General features: G+C 39.6%; 1 protein-coding gene across 3 annotated transcripts in view; it reads left to right on the plus strand.

Moving 5' to 3' along the window:
* The window catches only part of DACH2 (dachshund family transcription factor 2), a 306,252-nt gene extending 280,938 nt beyond the window's left edge, over positions 1-25,314 (plus strand). For all 3 annotated transcript variants that reach the window (XM_089537188.1, XM_089537189.1, XM_089537190.1), the window contains 5 exons: positions 12,744-12,889; positions 13,902-14,049; positions 15,452-15,595; positions 15,753-15,818; positions 24,426-25,314. In XM_089537188.1, the coding sequence (XP_089393314.1) occupies positions 12,744-12,889; positions 13,902-14,049; positions 15,452-15,595; positions 15,753-15,818; positions 24,426-24,463 (542 nt within the window). In that variant the 3' untranslated portion in view covers positions 24,464-25,314. The remainder of the gene's footprint in view (positions 1-12,743; positions 12,890-13,901; positions 14,050-15,451; positions 15,596-15,752; positions 15,819-24,425) is intronic.
* Positions 25,315-25,605: the final 291 nt, after the last annotated feature.

Raw genomic sequence — 25,605 nt, forward strand, 5'->3', positions numbered from 1 at the left:
ATTTAATGTAATGTATTTAATTTCTAAATATGCATATAGACACATACATTAATGTATTCAAATTTTATGCAAATCCCACTCCTCTGTTGGCCTCATTTTAATGATGCACTGCCTTTAGTACATTTCTACTCCAACCCTGACTGACAGAAGTTCTCCAAGGTTTCAGGCAGGAGGTTTTCCAAGGAAAATCCTTTCTTGGGATAATCTGGACACATCCTGGAAAAGTTACTTTTTTTGGACTGTAATTCTCCAAATCCTGGGGGCACAGGTATTGTTGGTACACCTGTTCACATGTGTGTACAGCATTTTTCACTTGCTCACCTGTGTCAGTTGGTCCTGAGAGCATGGTAGGAACGGTTGCTAATGAGATGACAATCTTTCCCTGCAGGAATAAAAGCAGCATCAACTTTCCATCCCTTTATTATTCTGACAGTGTTTCGATTCCAGATCATTTGGAGGCTGATGGCAGGTGGCCAAGGCAATAGCATGATCACCTAGAAATACTTTGCAGTCTGTTTTGTGGTATTTGAGCAGCTTCGAATCAGTGTGTTCTGGCATTTATTTATTTATTAAAACAAGTAAGTTCAACAATCCTGAAATGTTGGTCTTTTTATTGTTTGCATTTATCGTTTGAATGTAAAAAGGACTTGTATTACTTAAGAACCCTGAAGGACCCAACTGATCCTGGAAGCTAAGTAGGGTCAGGCTTGATTCGTACTTGCATGGGAGACCTCCATGGAAAACCGGATTCTGTAGGCTATATTTCAGAGGAAGGAACTGGCAAAACCACCTCTGAATATTCCTTGCCTAAGAAAATCTGATGAAATTCAACTTGGCGGGGAGGGAGAGATTTGCATTCCCACACATTTGGACGCAATCATTTTTTAACTCTTCTCTTCTCAATCTCATCCAAGCCTGATTTTCTATAACTTTAGGTCACCCTTCAGTTTGTCTCTAATCTCCTTCACAAAATGCACAAATTCTGGAAATCCTTGCCAAATATCATCAAGCCTATCAACATCCTCTCTTTTCATATAGGTCAGTTGCTCATGAGCTTCAAGGGTTAAGAGGTGATGAAACTACATTGTGACTACAAACAGAGCAGTGTATTTATTCATTTCTTTATTTATTCATTCATTCAATTTTTATTCCATTTTAAAATATATCAACAAATCATCTTCTGCCATTCCCATCGCCAATCATGGTTTGTTCATCTCCATCGTCAATGACAATAATTCTCATTTCTCACCGATATTTCTAATAAAACCAACTCTAAACTAAACTCTAAACCTATCTGAATATCTAAATATTCATCTTCCTTGTCTAATTCCTTTATTCCTCTACTCTGTCAATCTAGTTATCCTATCTCACCTTCCTTACTTCCTCGTTCCAATTTCATCTCTCTTCCTATATCCTCCACCGCTACTTCATCTCTCCTACACTCTCTATTCCTCTCCACTTATTCCTTTCTTCATCTCTTCTCTTTTCCTGTCTCTTCTCCCTACCCTATCTTCCTTCTTTCTTCCTTTCCTCTTCATCTCTTCTTCACCTCCATCATGTCATCTTCTCTCTTCCAATCCCTCTTCATACCCTCTTCACTTACTCTCACCTTCTTCTACTTCCTTATCTTCCTTACAAGACCTTACTACACTACTGTCTCTCCTCTTACTCTCCTCTACTACCATTACCATTCATACATTGATTTCCTTCCTTCCCGATATTTTGTTCATTATATGAACACCTTTCTTTGTATTCCTATTTCACAGTCTTCGACTTCGCTACTTTTTCCTTTCATTTTCACATTCAGAACGGAGCAATAATTTAAATCCTGGACTAGAGAAATCCAGTTTCGACTTCTTCATTGGGTGACATGGGGTGAATTACTGTATCTCAGCCTGAGTGATGTTGGGTTGCTTTGATGATAAAGCAGAGAGAAGAAGACCCATGTCTCTTCTCTTGATATCATTTGAGCAAAGGCAATTGTAAACCTAAGGAGCTTCCAAAATGTAAAGGAAGATGTGTTTCCCTTGCTTCCCAGCTCTGGTTTTCACACAAAACCAAATGAACTATTTTTCTTCCCAACTTCTTATCCTGCATTATTTCTGCTAAGTGGAAGATTGGTCTCCTCCTCACTTTGCACTCCAAATAATTGTGTTTTCCCTCCCAAACGTTGTCAGCAGTAACTTATACCATAACCACCACTGTAGATATGTATGCAGTTATAAATAGGTATAACTTTTAGTGTCACTAATGAGAGCCATGTTGAGGTAAATGTCACTGCCGTATAAATTATCTCAACATTGTCGGTAACAGGTGGATGGATCGTGCAGCAAGCGTAAATTGTCATTTTACATTCTGGTGGTATAATTTTCCATTGTGAAATCATCTTGGTGCTTTTTCTAAATGTTTAATTTTTTTCCCCCATTTAAAACTAAGCTGCTTTGACAAAAAGGAGGTTGTTGTTGGCATGTATGCACAGGGATGTATCTCTTGTAAAGTGATTTCTAGCAACTCTGACTTATGGTGACCCTGTCTGAGGTTTTCTTGGCAAAATTTGACCCATGAAGATTTGTTTTGCCTTCCTCTGAGGCTGAGACAGTGCGGTTTCCGTGGCTTTTGAACCCTCATCTCGCAGAATCCTAGTTCAAAGCCTGAGCCACTACACTGCTCCTACACACACATACACACATCTATGTACAGGTAGACATTATCTGAAAATCTGAAATGTCCCAAAAGCGAAAACATTTTTCATGGGTGGTTGAGATAGATTTGTTTTCTGAGGGTTCGTTGTACACAAACTTTATTTCATGCACAAACCTATGAAAACATGTTATATAAAATTACCTTCAGGCTAGTTGTATAAGTTGTATATGAAACATAAATGTTTGGACTTGAGTCTCATCACCAAGACCTCTCTTAATGTATGCTTAAGTATTTCAAAATTTGTAAAAATCCATAAATCCCAAACACTTTTGGTCCCAAGCATTTTGGATAAGGGATACTCAACCTATTTAGCTTGGCTATTTGCACTTTTTCTAGAAAGCAGTCCTCTAGATCAAGAGATGTCAGAGGATAACCCTTTCTTTGAAGTCACCCTCTCTTTGAAATGTGAGCAAAGATAAGGAACTCTAAGGAGGAAAAATGCCCATCAGCAGAGAGCACCTGAATAGTACTGTAGATTGGGCTGGCATGTGATTGTCTTGTCCCAGTCTTCCCTTGCATGATGCGGGTGTAATTATTGCTAGATTTGCATATATATGTTTAAATTATGTTCTCTCTGCTTTTTCAACACTATGCAAATATTCATTCTCTAGTAACCTCTGGCAACTATTGCCCTCCACACATTCCCAGTGTGCATCAAACATGATGCAAACAACTCAACCATTATATGGGAGACAAGCTGGAACATGTTCAAGTGAGGGCAACATGGATGGTGAGGGTAAGAACTGTCCATGGTGGGATAGAAAGCTTCAGATAACAGTGCACTGTTCCTCTTTGGAGGTCTTTATTCAGAAGTTTGGGCTTCTTTCCTGAATGCTTTAGCTATATATTCCTGTATGGCAGGAGAATGAACTAAGTGGCCCTTGTGGTCTCTTCCAAATCTAGCAAAGATTCCACATGAGAGAAGACCAGCCAGATTCCCCTTTCCATATAACTTGGTCCTGATCCATGACAATGTTGATTAAGGAGAAATCTTTGACTAACTTTAAGAATGATTGGGAACCATTTGTTTATTTTTTGCAGTCTTATATGGGGATATATCAGTTTTAGGTTTTGTGAAATAAACCGAGTAGATGCATTGTAGAAACATAGCTATATTATCATATGAAGGAATTATATCAATAGTCGGATATGTGCATCGTTGGGGAGGAATCAGTAGTATAAGTAGTTTTTTTGTTGTTCAGTTGGGTGCATAGCTTTGTTGTAGTTTATGTGTGTATGTTTTAGATAGGTATCAAAATTCTGTATGTGGTTGTGTTTATGTTTAATAAAAATTATATATATATATATATATATATATATATATATATATATATTGTTCCCAATCCAGTTGTCATAGACATGTGAATAGTGCCAGCTTTTTTAAAACAGCTGCTCAAGGACAAACATGACAAGTATCATGTCGAGTTTTGCCCAATGGTGAAGTTTTGCCCAATGGTGAAGCCCATTTAAAACAAACACATTGCCTTTTCATATTTACCCGAGCTCCCATTCCTCCCCTGACACTTTCTGTTGCTCTGCACAGTATAGCCTTTTATGTTATAACCTTTTTGGAGCCCAGATTTATTTTCCTGTTATTTTAATGACACTAGATAAATACTAAATCAGAATAATAAGTAATAGAGAGCCAGCATATAAGATAATTCACAGGTTCGTTGCCTTCCTGGTTTGATGTCATCTGCAAAGCTTACAGGTTTGCCCTAGAAATGAATGCATAATGCTTAAGCACTTTATCACCAATTGCACCACTGGAAAGGAGGAGGGGGAAGAAAGGAAAAGGAAATGCGCTCTGACATCAGGCCGTATAAATCATATTTTCAACATGATTCCAAAGTTTGATTTAAAACTCAACAACTGGATTAATCAGCTACTCCTCAAATTGCGTGCATTTTGACCCTTTGCATTTGGAGGGTGTAATTAAGAAAAACACCCAGGATTTTAAATTGGGCACTTGAATTGCAAGGTTAAAGCCATAAATTTGGGGTGGCTTGACTCCTGCCAAGTTAGGCGGAGGCATTCCTCTTTCCCACTGATGAAAAGAACAGCTCGCCTCCTGGCAATGAAGCAATGAAAGAGGGAGCAGTGGGCGAGAGGAGGACCCGGTGCTAGTAAGTCATTGGAGGTGGATAACCTTGTCCTTGAAGACTTTAAAATGTATGTAAAGTTCCATGGCATCAGGGCAATGTGTAAAAGGTGGAAACACTTTCCAAAGGGATTTCTTTAATCAGAATGCATGATAGTGGGATTTGATGGCTGTCATACAGTAAGCTGTCAAATCTCTTCCAGTAGTTGATTCTAGTCTGGGAGCCTCTGAAGAGAAAATCCTCTGGGTGACTAGTCCTGGTTTACCGAAGTAAATGTCCTCCCATAAGACCTGAATGAATGGGTCAGATTATACTGGAGAAGGCAATCCCATAAGTAACCTGGACTCATACTATATAGGGCTTTAAAGGTAGCAACCAACACTTTGTACCTTTCCCAGAAACTAATTGGCACCAGTGGAGTGATTTTAATATGAGTGTAATATGATCATTTCTAGATGTTTCAGTAGCCACTCTGGCTGCCATGTTTTCCTCTAATTGAAGTTTCCTCGTTTGCTACAGAGGAGGGTGATGACAAAAAGCCTCTGAACTTGCCAAGAAACCCCCATTATAGGGTAACCTTAGGGTCTCCATAAGTCAGAGATGGCTTGAAAGCAATATCTAAAGCGGACTCATTGTAATCAGTGAAACTTAAATTTTTAGTGATTGGTCAGTCTCATCCACATTAATGGATCAGATTTAACTAATATTAAGCTTCGATTTAGCCCATTAAAGTAACCATGTTTTTGAAACAAATTTTCAAATGAGATCAGCTTTTCATAAGCCTAACCCATAGCCAGCCATGTTACATATAAGACCTTGCTATTTAACAATATGCCTGGCCATTGTAGGTGATGAGGAATTCCATGCAGGAAAATGAACAATTGTTGTTGTTAGCTTCCTTCGAGTCACCCTCAACGCACGGTGACCCGATGGATGAGACACCTCCAAGACCCCCATCCTCTGCTTAGGTCCTACAGATTCAGGCACATGAAATCTCTGGTTGAGTCTATCCATCTGGTGTAGTCTTCCTATCATTCTCTATCCTCTACCTTTCCTGGCATTATTGTCTTTTCCAATGATTCATCCCTTCTCATGATGTGGCCAAAGTACCACATCCTCAATTTGATCATCTTGGCTTCCAGGGAGATTTCAGACTTGATCTGGTCATTTGTTTGTCTTTCTGTTTGTCCATGGCAGATAAAAAAGCAGTTTGCTCTGTCCTTTTTCCACCGACCCATTTGGTTTTCCTGCTAGCAGTGGAGGAAAGTACATTTCTTCCTCCATGGGCAATACAAAAATTGAAGGGGGGTTAATACATACTTCCTTTGGAATGTGTTTGAATTAGCTTGCTAAGAAGTTAGTAAATGTGAAGTCGAAGGCTTTCATGGCTGGCATCCATAGTTTTTTGTGGGTTTTTAGGGCTATGTGGCCATGTTCTAGAAGAGTTTCTTCCTCACGTTACCCAAGTCCTTTCCAGGCAAGCATTCTCTGAAGATGCCAGCCACAGATGCTGGTGAAACATCAGGAATAAACTCTTCTAGAACATGGACACATAGCCTGAAAAACCCACAAAAAACTGTTAGAGAATGTGTTTCCATGTGGGCTGCAGAGGTGTCCCTCTAGCTCCTTTTCCTTCTTCTTCACCCGCTATTTCTCACTCACCTATTTCTCACCACCAACAAACCCTGTGATAGGTTCACCTTAGAGTTACCATACGTTGGAAACAACTTGAAGGCACACAACAAAGAATAGATATACTTTAGCTTTTATTTCAGTTGCATTGTGAAATTGGTTTAAAGCTAATGGGGAAGCAGGTAGGACTGCTGATTGGGATGGAAATGTTGCAGTGATTTGGGTTCTCTACAGACGTCTTCACAGCCTTTGCTGCAATTGCTGAGTGATATTCCATTCATTCTGGATTGCATGATTTATATTCCCCCTCTTACCATGTTTATCTGTCCCTTGTCCCAAATTACCTGAATGGCCCTTTATGTGGTTTCCAGGCCAGAAAGAATGTTTTCTGAATAGATTCCAATATGTTATTTTAAGGTTTAAGAAACAAGTTCCATAAAAACTGTCTTTCATTTGTCCCAGTAAATGTAAATAAACTAATTCCTGCCCTGGTTATATACTCATTGTTGTACCTTTATTTCTCATTTATTTTATTATGCTATATATGTAGTAATAAAACATTGAAAATGTGAATGCTAGATATTAAAACTGAACAAGACTAATTGTTTCCCAGTTACAGAAAGAAAGAGAGAAACTTGCATTATCATCCCAACACTTATTCCTCCTTATCATTTTGACAATTAGGGCTACAGTCCTGTTGCTACTTGCATGAGACCAAGCACCACTGAATTTGAGCAGACTGGCTTTTGAGTAGCCATATATAGGATTGCTTAGTACACTGGGATTTTATAAGGGCCTTTAAAAATGATCAAATATAAATTTCTTTCTCTCTGTGGATTTCTATGGAAGGCAGCCCAAACAGGAGACACCATTCAAATGTGAAGACCTATTACAAGACTGAAATAGATTTCTAATGCTTATATCATTCATCTTCGCAGTGTGCGATTTCAATCGGGGGGAAATGATGAATTGTTTGACAGGGTGTTTTTTCCCTCTCTCTCCTTTCCACCCATAGACGCTAAACCATAATACGCTTCTCCTAGTCTTTCCCAGCTATTACGGACTTTAACATGCAATGTGACCTTGGTCGGCAAAGCATGTTTGGTTAGCACAAAAAACTTAATCATAAGAAGTCATAAGTAGAATCCTTCTTCTTTACTGCCCCTTTTTCGGGGACTTGGAAATTTATGGCTTGTGGGACAGGTAGGATATGAACAATGGGCCAAATGGAGTGCAGGGTTGTCTCATCTGTGCAAAAACGTCTGCTCAGAATCGATGTGACCTCTGCTAGGCTGTCATCCTCTGTGTCCTATTTGTCTTTTGGTGGGGAGCTTAGATCTGGAAGCCGTCTCTCTGTGTCTCTCTTGGGCCAGATTATCAAAATGAATCATTGCCTGCATAGCTCTTATATTTCTATTTATTTTCCTGCTGTTGACTAGCTCGGCTGAAATACGATTTCTTTTTGCATTTGATCCTCACTGCAGCCAGCCGCACCTAATTTAGCCATGTCTATCTCTTTAAAGAAGACTAATGCTATTTTGAAACTTCAATCTACTCTACAGCAACATTACAAACCATAGACTGTGTGCCCCGTCTCCTCAGTCAATATGAATTTTCCTTTTGCCCATTTCAATAACATTACTCCCTCCGCCCACCAGCAAGCTTCGGGTTTTTAGATTGTTTTAAGTAGTTTATCCACAGAGTAGATTATTCACCATGCACTCCCTCATTTCCTTGAAGAACCCTTTGGTTTACCTTGCTTTGCAAGCAATTAATTTTAAGAACTTGATCCTTAATATGAAATATTTAAGCAGGAGAAATTGTATCGTCTTTGACTAGGGGAAAAGGTGTCCCTCTAAGTGTGTAACCAGAGGATTGTTTGGAGAAGCAGAGAGATTGCTTATACCTTTGTCTGAAATATGAACTGAATTGATGTGATGAGGAGGCAAGAATCATATTAACAACTCTGAGCAATTATGTAGAGCAGGGGTAGGCAACCTGCGGCCCGCGGACTGGATGCGGCCCGGCGAGGCCTTGGGACCGGCCCCAGCCCGGTCCTGCTGCTGATTGCCGCCGGGACCTTTGGGGGGCAATTGTCTTTAGAAGCCTCAGAAACATGCATTTATATTAACATTTTTTTAAAAATCAGCAAATTTTTTCGCGTGTCCTCCATTTTTTAAAACAAGTGTCTTCCATTTGAAAATTTTGTCCTACATTTGTCCTGGTTTATTTATATATTTATGTTTTTAAAAAAATTATTTAATTATTTATTTTTTGGCTTTGGCCCCCCAGTTGTCTGAGGGACAGCAGCCCGGCCCCCGGCTCAAAAAGATTGCCTACCCCTGGAGTTTAGTACACACTGTGTTGAATGGAAAACATATTCTAAGCAAAGAAGTCCATAATGCAAAAGAACAGTGATGCTTCAAGGTTGCATGTCTGGTGAGCGGATCCAAAATCAGTATGATGTCTTGAGTTCTCATTCTGAACCAGCTTTCTCCAACCTGTTGCCCTTCAGACATTTTGGTGGATTACTCCATTATTCTTCAGCATTGGCCATATTAGCTAAGGTTGATGGGAGTTATATCCAAAAACATCCAGCAGGTGCCATGCTTGTGGAATTCCTTCTGTTTGAAAGCCTAACTGGTTCTAATGCAAACTGTATTACGGGATTTTCAAACTGGGGTTTTGGGAGCATGGCTTGGTTGTTTCCTATGGGCTTTTAGAGTTCCCTACATTGTTTTAGCCTTCTAAATTGTTTCAAATGGTTTTATACTATGTTATAGTTTCTCTGGAGATGCCAGCCACAGATGCTGGCGAAACGTCAGGAATAAACTCTTCTAGAACATGGCCACATAGCCCAAAAAACCCACAGAAAACTATGGATGCCAGCCATGAAAGCCTCAACTTCACAATTTTATAACTGTTCATCATTTTTAAGGAGAGTCAACCTGGTGTATTGGTTTCAGTGTTTGACTAATTCTGTGGGGGACCAGGTTTCAAATCCCTGCTAGGCCATGGAAACCCATTGGTGACCACTGAGCAACTCAAGCTCACCTTTAAAGAAAGTCAAATGCAAACTTCCTGTGAGTAAATCTTTCCAAGGTAATGCTATGATAAGGTTACCAAAGTTACTGGTGACTGGAAAGCACATAACAACAATTATTGGAGTTGGTTGATGTCCTAGGTGACACTGATGGAGTGTAAAGTTCCACCAAGTGTGGCTCCGTTTCGGCCACTTCACTCTATATACTTGGTCTACCTGTCTGTCAGCATCTGTCCCTCCATGGCCATTTAATGATGGAGGAGAATAGGAGCAACCAAGGAGCAGTCAACTGTTTTTTATCAGCTGCCAAAAGGAAGATATTGGCCCCATACAGACAGGCCAAAATAAAGCTGCTTCGGGTCACATTGGAGGTATGCTGTGTAAATGATACATGCATCCTAAGAGTCTGGAAGCCACGTCAAAGCCACGCTTCCGTCCTAAGGTCTAGAGCATGGCTTTGGGGAGGCATCCGGACTCTTAGGACACATGTATCATTTATACAGCATACCTCCCACATTTGGAAATTCTAATGCTGTCTGCTATTGCCGCCACCACCACAAGATAAAACTTTATACCCACGGATGTACAGTTGGGGCTAACAGAACCAGGCAGTTCTGGTTGCTCCCCTTGACAGAAGAAAATGGCAGCAGTCTTTGTTTGTTCTTTTGTTTTGTAACTCTTGCCTTTTAAGTTCTTCTCTTTCTAGTTTGACCCCGCCATGTAAAATTTCAGAACAGAATGGCACTGAACAACAGAACCTCTGTTTCTTTTCACTGTCAAGGCTATAATAGGTATCGATTGACCTGCAGTCCATTAATTTGACAAATGCAGGAACAGCCCAAGATATGTTGCTGCCTGAGGCAAAGAATAAAATTAATTTGGAAATGTTACTTTTTGGGCCCATGTTGGCTGGGGAACTTTTGGAGTGTAGTAGTTTACAAGCGATGCCATTGAACATTCTGTACATAGATATTACCCTGGATGAATAATTCAATCTTCCTTGAATTCTGGCAATGAGATATCATCATCCACCATGGCCAAGGATAACAGATGGGTTAGGTGGTGAAGGGAAAGTATGTGGCACCCATAGTTCAGTCTTCCAATACCTGACTGAGCCTGTGCCATCCGCCAAGATCTGCCACCTGAGGCAGCTACCTCATTTTGCTTAATGGTATGGCCAGCCCTAGACAAGTTGCTTCATAAAGTCCTTTAAATTAGTCGTTATATCTTGCAGTAATTCCATGCTTGAATTTACTCCGCTGCAAAGCCAGCAGACAGCTGGTCCACAATCCAAATAGCTTATCCTGCAGCCTCAGCAAAGGACAATTAAAGGAAGGAAAGAAACCTGATAAATTTCTTGATTCTGGGGCACTTTGTGTTTTACAAAATGGAGGACCGAATAGAATGGTGTAATGAACAATAATTCCCTTCTGATTAAAGGTATGATATTAGCTATAATCCTGTAGTGTGTAAAATAAAATAGAAATAGCTGGCCTTTGGGATATAAAACAAACACTGTATAAAGTCCCTCTGGTACTCAGCATTGTTTCGACTTTTCATTGCTCACTTTAAAAAAAAACCTCTTGCTGCTATATTGCCCTTTTTGATGGGAGGGTGAATTTAATTCCTATTCTTTTTAAATCCTATGCAAAGACCATGTACCATTGCAGATTTAGTTAATTTGGGGTTGCTTGTTTCTTGTAATTAACAGAACTTCCAATCAGTAATGGCTACATATTAGTGAAGTCATCTTAGGCTGCTGATGCTGAGAATTAACAAAGTGTTAAGAAGGAAGACTTACATGCTATATGGCTTGCTTTGTATCCCCTACTTTTGCTTTCTCTCACCACCCTGTTGAAAAAAGAGTTATCTGATGGATTGTGTATATGAAATAAGAGGGATTTCATTTTGCTGTTTGGCTCAGGGGCCAGAAAGACTTTAGTAGTTCTTGGTTACACATAAGAACAGCCATGCTGGGCAATACCAAATGCACCTGAGGAAGTAGACTGAAGTCTACGAAAGCTCATGCTGCCAATTTCTTTCTTTCCGTTAGTCTCAAAGATGCTACAAGATCTTTATACGTACTGATTCTACAGACTGACACGGCTATATCTTTGAATAATACCAGTTACTAGTCAACATGCCTAGCCATGTTTGCATGAGCCAGAATACTGCAGGAGCAGCCCGGATTAGTTAAAGCTGCTTTAAAGTCCCCAAATAACCTAGGAACTTTGGAGCAATGCTGGGCAGCTGTTTGCATGTGCATCCCGTTGTGCCATCTGCCACTGTCACTACTGGCACAAGTCATTCCTTCCAAAAGTAAGGTACCCGGCATCAATCATATGTCTGGGCATCTCGTTCTCATCTTAGAGGGAGCTACTTGCACTAGTAGCAGCAGGATGCAGCACAGCAGGATACAATGCAAACAGCCTCCCAATGTCACTTTGGAAGGCTCTGGATTTTCTAGGAAAAGCAAAAGCAAAAAGTGAATTTTTAAAATCAGTTTTAAGGGTAGTATACTATGAGTTTGGTATTGGATAGTTCATACCAGAATTGGGGATTGGACCCTGCATTATCTGGACTGATCGCCATGAGGATGGAGTAAGGATGCGTTGTTTGGACCATGTGGGCATGGCCTACATGGTGCTATGGCCCTCTTCTCCTCCTTGTAGGCTTCCTATTAGCATCTGGTTGAAAAATGCTAGACTAGATACGTCTTTGGCAAAGCTTGACTAGTTACTTTATAGCTTTGGACCCAAGAACTTTCCTCCTGCAGTACAATAACTAGTTACTGTGAGTGCAGTTTTCAAAATGTGACACTTTGCTTTCATGCTTATGAAAAATAACTAAAATGGGATCTAAATTCTACCACCTTCTGTGCTTTGGGAATAAAAATACTCCCTTCCCATGTTGTCTCAACATCCCCAGCTAAGCATGGCATGAGCCAACGTTGCCTCCACACACCCTTCACTAAATGATCATTTACAGTCACATTACAAAAGGAGTGAAGTTATCCCTTGTGAAGTTGCTAATCATAATACAACTTATGTCTTAGTTATTGGGGGAAATATTGTCTAGACCTAACTCGTTTTTATTTAATTATTTCCAAGCTAAACATAGCTGTAAGTAATTGTTTGTAATTGATTACTTTGATCTGGTCTAGCATGGCTCTTAGAGTCTTCCTCCCATAAATGCCCATTTGGAGTCATCTTTAGCTTCTCCCCAAATGGTAAAATGTTTGTTTCTCTGTCTTGTCTCTGCAGAAGAAGTCCAAATCGCCATCCCAATAATGAAACCGACTCTAGAAAAAGTCCAATTGGCTGGACAGACTCTGCCCCCTGGTTTCCCTGCACCTTTTCTTTTTGCAGATGGATTGTCATCAGTAGAAACTTTATTAACCAATATACAGGTAATAGATATGTACACATACATACATACACTTGCCTAGATGATTTTAAAACAAACAGATAGCACAGCATTTTAACTCAGAACAGTACAGCTTCTCTGATTTGTCTGCGAATTGAGGTGACATCTCTTTCAAGTGCTTGGCATGTAAGGGAGAATTTCTGGCTCACAAACTTAAGACCTTAAAACATCATAGGCTTCATCCACATTGCAGAAATAATCAAGTTTGACACCACTGCCCTGTCTCAATGCTTTGGGATTCTGGGAACTGTAGTGTTTGTGAGACATTTAGCCTTCTCTTTCAGAGAGCTCTGGTGCCACAGCAAACTACAAGTCCCAGGATTCCATATTGAGCCATGGCAGTTAAAGTGGTGTCAAACTGGATTATTTCTGCAGTGTGGATGCGGCCACGGTCTCAACTTGGAGAATAATACATAACACTGCCATCCAATTAAGAACATGAGAAACAGAGTGCTCTAAATTGCCAGCTTGTTTTGCTGATTTATTAGGTTCATCTTGTTATTTATGGCTTCATTCCTCCTTAATGAATATATTTTAAGAAGTAAAATTCTGCATATGTTTGCATATATATATATATATATGATACTGTATAGATGAATCTAAATGGATAAAAAATCCCATCTATTTTAATGCCCCAGTCCATGGTGCTCAAGCAATTTCTGGCACACACATGATGGTTTTCACTGTTCAGGATCTCCCCCAGCTATTTGAAATTGAGAGACTTAAGTCATGTTTGCAAGACCTGAAATGAAGTTTTCCAACAAAGTCAACCAACAGATGCTCCTGAATGGTGAACAAAGCAAAAATTAAAAAGTACCCCATATATTTGTATATACCATACAAAAAGTACCATACATATAAAGTATGCAATTCCCTTGCCTGAGCTTGCTATTTCCAGGGTTCCAAAAACAATGGCCTTAAATCCAGTCACTATTATTCCATTCTCAAGTCCATTAAAGAAGTCCACAGGTTTTGTCTGTGTCTGTTTTTCTCAGGGCTTGCTGAAAGTTGCTGTAGATAATGCCCGAGTACAAGAAAAACAGATCCAGCAGGAGAAGAAGGAGCTGAAAATGGAATTGTGCAGGGAGAGAGAACTGAGAGAGAGTCTGGAAAGGCAACTCACAGCCGAACTGCAAAGCAGAGGTAAGCTGAAGGAAAAGATACTAATTTCTTGCGTGATATTCCCTATGACTGAGCCTCCTTTCTACATGCACAACCACTGAGCTAACTCTTCCTCAAGTTGTTGTTGTGTGCCTTCAAGTCCTTTCCAACTTACCCTAAGACAGAGCTATCACAGGGATTTCTTGGCAACTTTCTTTAGAGAGGGTTTGCCATAGCATCCTCTGAAGCTGAGAGAGTGTGACTTGCCCAAGGTCACCCAGTGGGTTTCATGGCTCAGCAAGGATTTGAAACCTAGTCTCCAGAGTCATAGTCCAACACTCAAACCACTACACCATGCTGCCTGCTTCTTATGAATCGTCATGCAGTGCGGTCAAGTGTTTCACACTCGCCATTTCAGGAGTGTGTAACTAGTGGTCCTCCTATAACTTCCATCATTCCCAGCCATCACAGCATAGCCATAGGTGACGAATAGCCAGAGTTATACCCAGGAACAGTTGGATGGCACAGCAAATTCCTTTGCTCTGTTTCGTCTTAAGAACTGGCTCATCCAAGTCAAAAATCACCAAAAAAGATCAAATTAAAATTCAGAGCTGAAGAAGAAAATATTCCTGAGCAACATTTTAAATGTGATGTCAAATCAACATTTCACTGGCTCACAACAAAATCCTCTGCATCTCTACTTGGAAGTAAGTCCAAGTGAATACTGCGGCTGCATCTGCACTGCAAAAATATTGCAATTCAATACCATTTTAACTGCCATGGCTTAGTATGATTTACTTCTGGGAGTTGTAGTTTTTTGAGATGTTTGGCCCTCTCTGTCAGAGAGCTCGGATACCATGACAAACTATAAATCCCAAGATTCCTTAGGATGGTACCATGGCTGTTAAAGTGAGGTCAAACTGCATTATTTCTGCATTAAAGTGGTGTCAAACTACATTATATCGATGTAGTTTTTAGCACACTAAAGAACATAACAAGTAGATCCCAAGCTAAGGAAGTGTGTGTAGGACTAGATTTTGATAACAGATTAAGAGAGTTGGTGATGACATCTGGCTTGATAGCAAAACTTGACATCACAACACTGAAACTAGCATTTAAAAATACAAATAAATGAAAACTCTATATTTTGAAAAATAAAGTTGGGTTTTTTAATGGTTCTGTAAGTATAATTGTCATATGGAAATAAATTTGAATGAATGAATGAATGAATTTTTCTTTTCGGTACCAGATTTCCATTTGATAACGCATCGCTGCAGTAGCGTGATCCTAGTTTCCATGAATGCATGTGTGGTGGAAGAGAACATAATAGTCTTACAAAGAGAAAGTCAACCCTGAATGTCACCAAATGAGTGTCTTATGTTGTATATGCCTGTGCATGTTCTCGTGGTTTCTTTTCATCAGTTGCACATTTTCTTTTGTTCAGCCACAATTCAAAAGCGCTTGAAGAAAGAGAAGAAAGCCAAGAGGAAATTGCAAGAAGCCCTTGAGTTTGAATCAAAGAGGAGAGAACAAGTGGAGCAGGCACTTAAACAAGCTACATCAGGCGATGGTCTCAGGATGCTGAATGGTAATGTGTTTGTTGGACTTCACTGTTGTATTTATTCAGTCATTCATTTTTGGTGCAGTCCTACAACTAAAGACACAGAAGTGGCATCATAAGTCTGCTCTTTGTACATCTCTCTTGGAGTTAAAGAAGGAAGTTATATTAATGTTATGCCTTGCAGATGCTGGGATTCCAGAGATGGAAGTTGAACACAATGGAACCCAACATGACAGTGCAGCAATGCAAGGTATAGTGTGTCACAGAATGTTTCTCATATTGTATGGCAATATGTTAGGGCCACTCAGCCAAGAAAATCCACTGGGTGACATACGTCACATGCTTTCAGAGGAAGGCAATGGCAAACCTTCTCAGAATGCAACTTGCCAAGAAAGCTCTATGTTGGGGTTGCCATAAGTTGGAGCTGACTGGAAGGCACATGAGAACAATGTTAGAACTGCATCCACATCAAGGTGAATGCCAACACTCCAAATTTGATTTTGTTACCATGTGAGGCATCCTGAATATGGAATTTGGCATGAACCTGAGCAAGAATGGGAAAGCAGATAGCATTAAGCATCTGTTTTTGTGAATGTACTCAATTTTTGGTCTCCAAGACATAAGTTGTAGTGCAGATGTATCATTTGGTTTCCTATCAATTATAAAGAAACTGAAAATGGTGGATACTTTTTTTCCCCTTTTCCTTTTTGTATGATATGCAAATAAATGCATACAAAAGAACCAGCATGGTGTAGTGGTTTCAGTGTTGGACTAGGACCCAGGTTTGAATACTCAGATATGGAAATCCACTGGGTGACCATGGGCAAGTCATACTCTCTCAGCCAATAAGAGAGCTATGGCAAACCTCTGCATAGATATTCCCAAGTAAATCCTAGGATAGGGTCACTATAAATCAGAGTTGACTTGAAGCGCATAACAACATATAACAACAAATAACAACAAATGCCATACAACTCAAAATTCATATTTTTGAAAATGTACACAAGCATGTTTAAGTTGATGAGAAGCATGCATTCAAAATGTATTGGCAACCAAATACATAACTTGTGCTTTGTAAACACTGCTCTTCTTGTGGTCTTAACCTGCAGAGTCAGTAAGCCACCGAACACCAGTGGTTGGGATACAACAGCCTGAGGGATCTATTGCCCTCTTGCCCTGCTTCTGGCCTTTACAAAAGCAACATTTTGTTGGCTACCAGGGGTAATAGAAATCTGGAGTAGATAAACTATTGGCCTGATCCAGCAGGGCTCATCTTAAAATGTTTAATTTTACGCATAGCATATTGTGTGTTTATTTATCCATATGTTTGTATAGGTTGTTGGGCAGGGAAAATAACATGTAAGTGAAAACTGGTATATGTTCCAATTGTGGGATTAATTTTTGAATTTCTGGTTTGGCCAGTAGCTAGTCAGAGCAAAGACATGGAAAATTTAAAGAACAGAACAAAGACATCTCAAAGAAAGCCCGTATGTACATCTCCCTCGTATCCAATGCACACAGCCATGCCCTTGGGAATTGATGTGACATCTTCAGCATGGAAATCTAAATGGTTGTGGAAGTGTCCATCACACAACCACGTGGTCATGTGGAAGAAAAGTGTTGCATTTGAATGCTTTTCTGTTTTGGTTGCCTCAACTCACTGACAAGCCAAAAATACAGGGATGGTCCATCAACCAATTTTTATCAACCCATCTCCGTTTCCCATAAAATAAACAGACTGGGTGTCATTAAGTGCACCTTCAGATCAATGATTTTTGCAAATGACATTCAAGTACCATTCGAGTGGTGCATTTTTTGCTGATAAAAGCAAATTAAATTAGCACAACTACAAGTGGCGCTGATAAAAAAACTGGAGCTGAATAGCAGCACCATTAGCTAACAAAGTAATATTTTCTCTTTACTGCTTTCTGCCATTTAGTTATTATCCTATTGGAAATCTAATTATAATCCTTTTACTCCCCAGTCAAACTTCACAGTTTTTGCAAGCTTAGCACTGACATGTGATTTCATTACATTTGATTGCTTGCGCCCAGATTGACTTAACTTCACTTGGAGACCTAAAAGCCCTCTCAGTTTCTCAGATTCCCTGTTTGCACATTACTGCAACAGCTCCTTTAATTAATTAGCATGAACAGCAGTAACATGAACTGCTGAACAGAAAATAGCATCATTTTATGATCACAGGGAGACTTCTCCTTTTGCATGTTTATACCTTAGTTAACTTCTGTATATTATTAGATTTCATTTGGTAAGACTCGGTTGGCACAAAAGAAAGGGAAACACCAACCAATGGATAGGTCTCTCTTGACTTTCTTCTTCTTCTTCATTTAAGTAAAAAACAAAGAGCTAAAATTCTTTAATAACACAGATATGCTATTGTGGGAGATATTTGAGAACACAACGCAACAAACCTGGAACGTGATCCGGATAACATTAAGCAGTGTTCAAATACAGTTATATGGTTTCTTTATTTTAGTCATTTGTTTGTAGCATTTCTACTTTCCCCTTCTGCCACTTTTTGGACTATTAGTAAGACAGTTCAGCTTGCAAAGTTACAAAAGAAAAGGGGACTAGGAGAGAAGAGGACTTAAGCAAGTTCTAGCAGTAGTTCTGAGTTAAAAGTTTCTTTCTTTGGTGAGGAAGGTTGAACCATGTTCCCTGCAGCTGCTGCTTCTCTGCCCAATATATCAAGTCAGGTTAGTCTCCACCTTGGCATGAGGTTCTCTCTAGAAAACTAGACTTTCCATGAGATTCTCTCTAGAAAATGGTGTGCAACTTCCCAGTGGCATTTATTCCCCAGGCCAGTGGTGTATTTTCAGCTCTATGGGCAACATTGCTTTGGGTCCCCCCCCCCCCCCCGCCACCATTTAACTGAACTATCTTCAGTGGAATTCAGAGGCAACCTAAGTTTAGAGCTGGATTCTGGGTTCTGAAATGGGATATTTTGAGCTCAAAAAGGAAGATTGCTCACTTTGTTCACATACCCATCCAACCTCTCAACAATTTATTCTTATTTAGCTTAACAAAAGTTAAAGCAGAAAAGAATGTCCCTTAAACAGGACTGTATGGCTTTAAAATTAGGTAGAGAATCCCATGGTTAGAAATGTCCATGCACAGAGAAAGTATGTTCCCTAACTAGCTTGTTAAAGAAAAATCTGAACTGGAATGTTTGTTTCCTTCTTTCTGCCATGTGCCAAAATACTTTGAATGGGGAGGATGTTCAACCTCCCTACACACATCTGGAGTTGGAGTGGTAGTTTTCCTGGTTGCGCAGCTGAGTTTAGACTGCCTATTGGTAAGGACAGGATATAAACTGATGTATTATTTTCCACGTGGAGAAAGATTTTATGGAAACATGCACTCAGACACACTATTTGACCAGCGTTCAGAAGTGATAAAGTTCCAGGCGACTTCTCTCACTTATCTTTTCAAAGCCTATAGACTTATCCATAGTACCCATGGATGGGGCAAGATTTATACTGCGGTTGAAAACCTTTTGTCCTTGAGAGGTTTTGAACTACAAGTCGCACAATCCCTTCCAGTGCATTGGCTATGCTGGATGAAACTGATGGGTATTTTAGACTGAAATATCTGGAGGACCAGAGATTCCTTGTCTCTGATTTATATGTTAATAGTTGTGTGTAAAAACCTGTGATGTGCACATGCTTCCAATAGCTGTGTAGAGGATGGTTTCATAATGCAAAATTCAGAGAAAGCTGAGGAAGAAAGCTCCCGTTTCCAAAACTGCTGTTTTTCCTTTCCTTCCACAATACCAAATATGGTAGAGAGGAGACATCTATACTATCTAATAACTACTTTGTTAGGAAAGAAAATATCATCCAAAGGGGAAATTACCATCATTAACATAGGATTTGGCTCACAGGCAAAAGTGGTGAGATCTTTATTCATGTTACATAGCGAATGGGGTCTGAAAACCCCGTTCTAAATGTCTTGCTTATTAAGGCAGTCATGCATTTCACGGTAGGTTGTAAAACAGCCTATCATGCACTGGGGGCTCATAAGCATATTTTAGTGTTAGGGAATATCATTTATACCCTTTTTATATTGTCAATATTATCCCTAGAGAATTAAATTATACTTCAAACTACTGTAAATCCACAGTTTGGCTCACCTTTGTCTAATTTCATTTTTTAATAGAATGAAGCTCACATAAATGAATATTTGATTATGGGATAAACCTAATAAAAGAATACGTTTATGACCCCAAGATTTATTTTAAAATCTTGACTATGTAATATAGTGGGAAAAATGCTATAAAGTAGAAACATCGATAGGTACAGAATGGTCTGGGAAGGATGACTATTTGACCCGAGCTGCTTTTCTTCCTTAACCAGATTGCACAAAGCCTTCAGTAAAATTTGGGAAGGGAATGGTGGCCTGATACCAGAAGGATTTCTTCTCATGGGCATTTTATAATCTTTGTCTGTTAGCCATGCTGGATGAGCCTAAAGGGAGTTATAGTCCCAAACATCTGGAGGATACCAAGTTGCCTACCTTTTATAAAGTGAATGCAGCAGCCAGAGGGGTTCTGAATGTGTGCATGACCCCATAACAGACCAAACTTTTATGTCACCTCAGATTGGGTGCTTGCCAGTGGGGTGCCTTCACATATATAGATATATTTATGCAGTTCTTGTGGTACTCTGCAAGAAAACTTCAAATCATTAAAAATATGGTTTCTAAAAAAGACCAATTACATGTACGGTGTAAAATAAAATAGAAGACTAGGGAAAGTATGTATGAAAAAGACTGAATAAGGGGTTGCAGAGAGAAAAGGGGTGCCCCTGTGCCATCCTAACCCACATCTCAGTCAGCAGCTGCCTTTTACCAATCTGGTCATCTCTCACATCTTTGTTCTTCAGATGCCAGTTAAAAATACATCTGTTTTTGCAACGTTGCAGTGAACCACAGGTGTGTGACCTGTGTTCTCCTTCTACTTGTTTGTTGTTGTATGCCTTCAAGTCATTTCATAGGGTTTTCTTGGCAAGATTTGTTTAGAGGCAGTTAACCATTGCCTTCCCTGAGGCTGAGAGAGTGTGACTTGCCTAAAGTCACCCAGTGGGTCTCATGAGCGATCTGGAAATTGAACCCTGATCTCCAAAGTCATAGTCTGCCATTCAAAACAGGACGTCACTCTGGCTTACTCTAATGTAAAATAGTATTTTACATTATCTTTATTGTATTACTGTATTTCAGTTGGCATTTGTGAGTTCTTCATTTAGATGGCTGTAATTTGTGGCTTTGGGTTTGTGTAACGTGGTTTTATCTGTGTGGTTGTTTAGCTGCCTTGCACTCTTATGAGGAAGGGCAGGGCATCAATTGGATAAATACTATGGGCTGGGGTTTGGTTCCAGGACCCTCTGTGGATACTAAAATCTGTGGATGTTAAAGTCTCATTAAAAGCAACGGCTAGAAAAATGGCATCCCTTATATAAAATGGCAAAAATCAAGGTTTGCTTTTTGGAATTTAAATATTTTTTATATATTTTCAAGCCACGGGTGCTTGAATCTTTGGGTATGGAGGGCCAACTGTAATGATAGACCACAAGTTGAACATGAGTCAACAGTGTGATGCGGCAGCTAAAAAGGCCAATGCAATTTTAGGTTACATCAATAAAAGTATAGTGTCTAGATCAAGGGAAGTAATAGTGCCACTCTGTTCTGCTCTGGTCAGGCCCCACCTGAAATATTGTGTCCAGTTCTGGCCACCACAATTTTAAAAGGACATTGAGAAACTGGAGCGTGTCCAAAGGAGGGCCACCAAAAATAGTGAAGGGTCTGGAAACCATGTGCTATGAGGAATGGCTAAGGGAACTGGGGATGTTTAGCTGGAGAAGAGAAGATTAAGAGGTGATATGATAACCCTGTTTAAATACTTGAAGGGATGTCATATTGAGGAAGGAGCAAGCTCTTTTTGTGCTGCTCCAGAGACTAGGACTTGGAACAATGGATGTAAGCTAGAGAAAAAAGAGATTCCAACTAAACATTAGGAAGAACATCCTGACAGTAACAGTTGCTCAACGGTGGAACACATTCCCTCAGAGAATAGTGGAGTCTCCTTCCTTGGAGGTCTTTAAACAGAGGCTGGATGGCCATCTGTCAGGGATGCTTTGATCGAATGTTCCTGCATGGCAGGAGGTTGGACTGGATGGTCCTTGTTGTCTCTTCCAACTCTACGATTCTTTGATGCAATGATAATGTTAAGAGCAACAGTGGCTTCTGTATCCAAGAGCATTGTGGGTGCACTTGTGGAAGCTGAGCCTATGATTCAGAAAGAGAGGATGCAATGGAGAGATGGGGCAAACAGATTCATCTCTGCCCTTCTTTTCATCCAACAATAGTCCTGGCAAGTAGTGGGGAGAGTCAACACTCAAACAGCTACAGTTCCTTATCTAGAAGGGTCCTCTGGTTCTTTGAATGAGATTCCCAGGCTCCTGGCCATTTTTTCTATCGTTCACTTTGTCACTGATATTTATTCATGTTTATGTCCAGGCTCCGTATTAAATCATTGCTGTTTGGAGAGTGCAAGCCCTCTTTAAAACATGAAACGCTCCATTACTAATTAGCTGCTTCCTGCATGTAATGGAGTGAACATGCTGGATGCGGATTAACATTCAGCTCCTGTGCACGGGCTGTTTATGGTTCCAGATGTTTTTGTTTTATCTAGGAGTTTACTTTGACAGCTCCCGTTAAATGATAAATCACTCATATTATAGCTGCAATGCATTTCAAAATTGAAATGTAGCAAAACGGGGCGATTGCTTTGAGGGTCTGCATCAGTTAGCTGGTCAGTAGAAGGACTTCCTTTATGGAGATCTGGGCTTGGCATGTATGTAAAGCAGTAATGGGAGAAACGTCAAAATCATTCGCAAGCTGGTTGTGTTGATCATTTTACTGCAGCCTCTAAAAACCAGTAGTTGCCAATGCAGCTGTTTCGACTTCTAAATATATTCTAATAGGAATATAGATTTGCATTTCCTTTTGTCCTCCATAGTCTTACACAGTATTTTCCCTTTGAGCTTAAAATGGCATCTTTTATTTAATTTTAAGAATAAAGTTGCTAGATAGAGCTTAGTTTTCCAGTTAAAGAGGAACGAAAGAAACAAAAGCAACAGAGATGGATTTCCCTCCCAACCCTGATTTACTATCCATGCTGAATGGCAATGCAATGAAGTATGCTCTTTTGCAGATGGGTTGGACATGTGCTAAGCATGTGATAAACATTACTGACTTTGTTTACTTGATTTACTCTGTACTCTTGATTTACTCAACGTTTTTTGAGTGTGTGATAGGGATATGGTTCTTCTTCAGTTTGCAATGTCCGAAGGCTGTTTACAGTTCGGGATTTATTCCGTGCAAAAATTCACACAGTCTTTTTGCCCAGAAAACATAATTTTCTGTGCAGAACATCATATCCTTGCAAAGAAATATGATTTCTCTGTAAAAAATGCTGTTTCATGTGCAGAAAATGCAGTAGTTGGGAACTTCCCCTGCACAAAATGCTTACTTTGTTTGGGGTTATGCACAGAAGTAAGAGCTTATTTTTCTTAGACATTTATCAAGCTTTTGTTTTTCTGTTATCATTTTGAATGCATAAAGACAGAAGTCAGTGGATGTTTTTTCTGCAGGAAGGTACTCTGTTCCTAACCTCTAAGGACCCATGTATCAGACTCTGAACCCAATACATGTTGTTGCTGTTGTTGTGTGCCTTCAAGTCATTTCTGACTTATGGCAACCCTAAGGCAACCCTATCTTAGGAATTTCTTGCCAAGCTTTGTTCAGAGTGAGTTTGCCATTTCCAACCTCTGAGGCTGAGAGAGTGTGACTTGCCTAAGGTCACCAATGAGTTTTCATGTTCAAGCTGGGATTCAAACCCTAGCCTCCAGAGTCATAGTGCAATGCTCAAACCACTGTATCACACTGTCTCTCTTTTTCTTACTTACCTATTCTGTAGTCTTACACTGCAACTGTGTATAAGCTTTACTCAGAAGTAACTGCCATTGTACATTCCCAGCCTAACTTTCTATTCTGTTTTCTGTTCATTCTATTCTGTTGTGACTTTTTCCTCCAGCCCATCATTTACAAGGTGCAAATATAAGCTGACATACTGTTGGTTAGTCCCAAACAAAGTATTATTATTATCATTATCATTATTATTATCTTATATCCCGCCTTTCTTGCAGTATAGGGACTTAAGGCAGCAAACAAGTATAAAACAATAAAAAATATTAAAACATATAAATATAAAATCTAAAAAATAATTAAACCATTTTAAGGATTAAAACAGTTATACATTAAAATTTAATATATAAAATACAAACCAACCAGTTGAATGATAAATCAACATAGAGATAAATCTTCTATGGAGTTTATCACACAGAGCACTTACCGCTGCCCAAACATTGCTGAAGTGTTACCCAAATGTTTCAGAAGCACTGGAGGTGGGACCGTCCATCGCGCTTCTGAAACGTCATAGAGACTTCCCGCTTTCCTTCTCTGGCGGAAGCATTCGTGGGGAAGCCTTGGAAAAGCCATTTTTATTAACGAAAGATCCCATTAACAAAAATGGCTTTTCTGAGGCTACCCCACAAACGCTTCCGCCACGGAAGGAAAGCCGGAAGCCTCTATGACATTTCAGAAGCGTGGCAGATGATCCCACCGCCAGTGCTTCTGAAACATTTGAGTAACACTTCAGCTACGTTTGGGCAGCGCTAAGTGTCCTGTGTGATAAACTTCTATGAGTCTACTTAGGACTAGAAATGGATATAGAACAAAGTCTGCTGCACTACCATTCTGTTTTATTTTCTGTTTTCAGAAAACAGAGCCTACATCAAGCCTACTATTATGTATTGAAGACACATAATATGAAGTGGGAGTGGGAGAAGGTAAAGATCACTCTTGGAAGACTGTACAACTCATGGAAGAAGGCTCTTCTCACCTTTGATGCCATCAGTACTGTGTGGAGAACAGGATTGGTAGCACTGAAATGTGGACAGTGTCAAGCAGTTTACCATTGATACACTGAAAAATGCTGGAATGTCTGTGAAATATACCAAGATGTGCCAGCTTGCTGTACCAAACCAACCTTGTTCCAGCACATCATTTTTGGTCCCAGAGGAAGAGCAGAGGAGAAAGAAAGTTTTAGCATTTTTAAGCACATAGAAGAATGATTCCTGGTTCCTCATCAGAACTTCCCCAACCCCAATGCTATAACGTATGGCACAATGAATTTAATAAGCCGCAAGGGTTCTCACTGGCTGTATGTCCTACAGGTCCAGTTTTATCACCGAATCAGTTCAACACGGAGCTGTTTCAACTGTTTATAAATTTAAGCTTTGTTTACTGAAGCTGAAACTCAATATATATTACGTTTTGAAGATAAAAGTATGTACATTTTTTAATATGATGATAATGATGTAAAAATTGTCCTTCCTTAGATGATCAGTTGGAGAGTGTAAACTTTAAAAACAAAACAAAACCAATAGCTGAAATAATAATGGATGCTTTTTTAAAAATCTGAGTTCTGCTTGGCTTTTGATCTTTTAAAAATGAAGCAGGAGGAAGGATGAATATACGGTAGGATGTTAGATAATGGAAACTTTAAAGTATAGTTTCTCTGTTGTATCATATTAAGTTAAAAGTACACTTTCTTTGTTTAAAATGTTCTTGCTAAAAACTACAGTATTAAAAACATTTTTGTTTGACTTTGGAAATTGGTGTGTTTTTTCCTGCTCACAATAAAAGACAACTTGGGGAATGAACCGAAAAGACAAGATGCATTCATGCTACGTGCAAAATGTGCAGATTTTGTATCGTATCTGGTTCTGTGGATGCTTACGGATTCCATCTACTCTACACTTTTAGTGAAGTGACATGATTTGCACTTTCTGGACCTATACAGGATTGGAAAGCAATTATCCTTCCATTTTTGCTCGCATACCATACCAATATCATGTATCAAAATAGGCTGAGATCTGGCATCATCGGATGTAACT

Source organism: Sceloporus occidentalis, unplaced genomic scaffold (assembly GCF_023333645.1).
Source record: "Sceloporus occidentalis isolate IW3139 unplaced genomic scaffold, rSceOcc1.0.p SCAF_8, whole genome shotgun sequence".
In the NCBI taxonomy this organism is placed as follows: domain Eukaryota; kingdom Metazoa; phylum Chordata; class Lepidosauria; order Squamata; family Phrynosomatidae; genus Sceloporus; species Sceloporus occidentalis.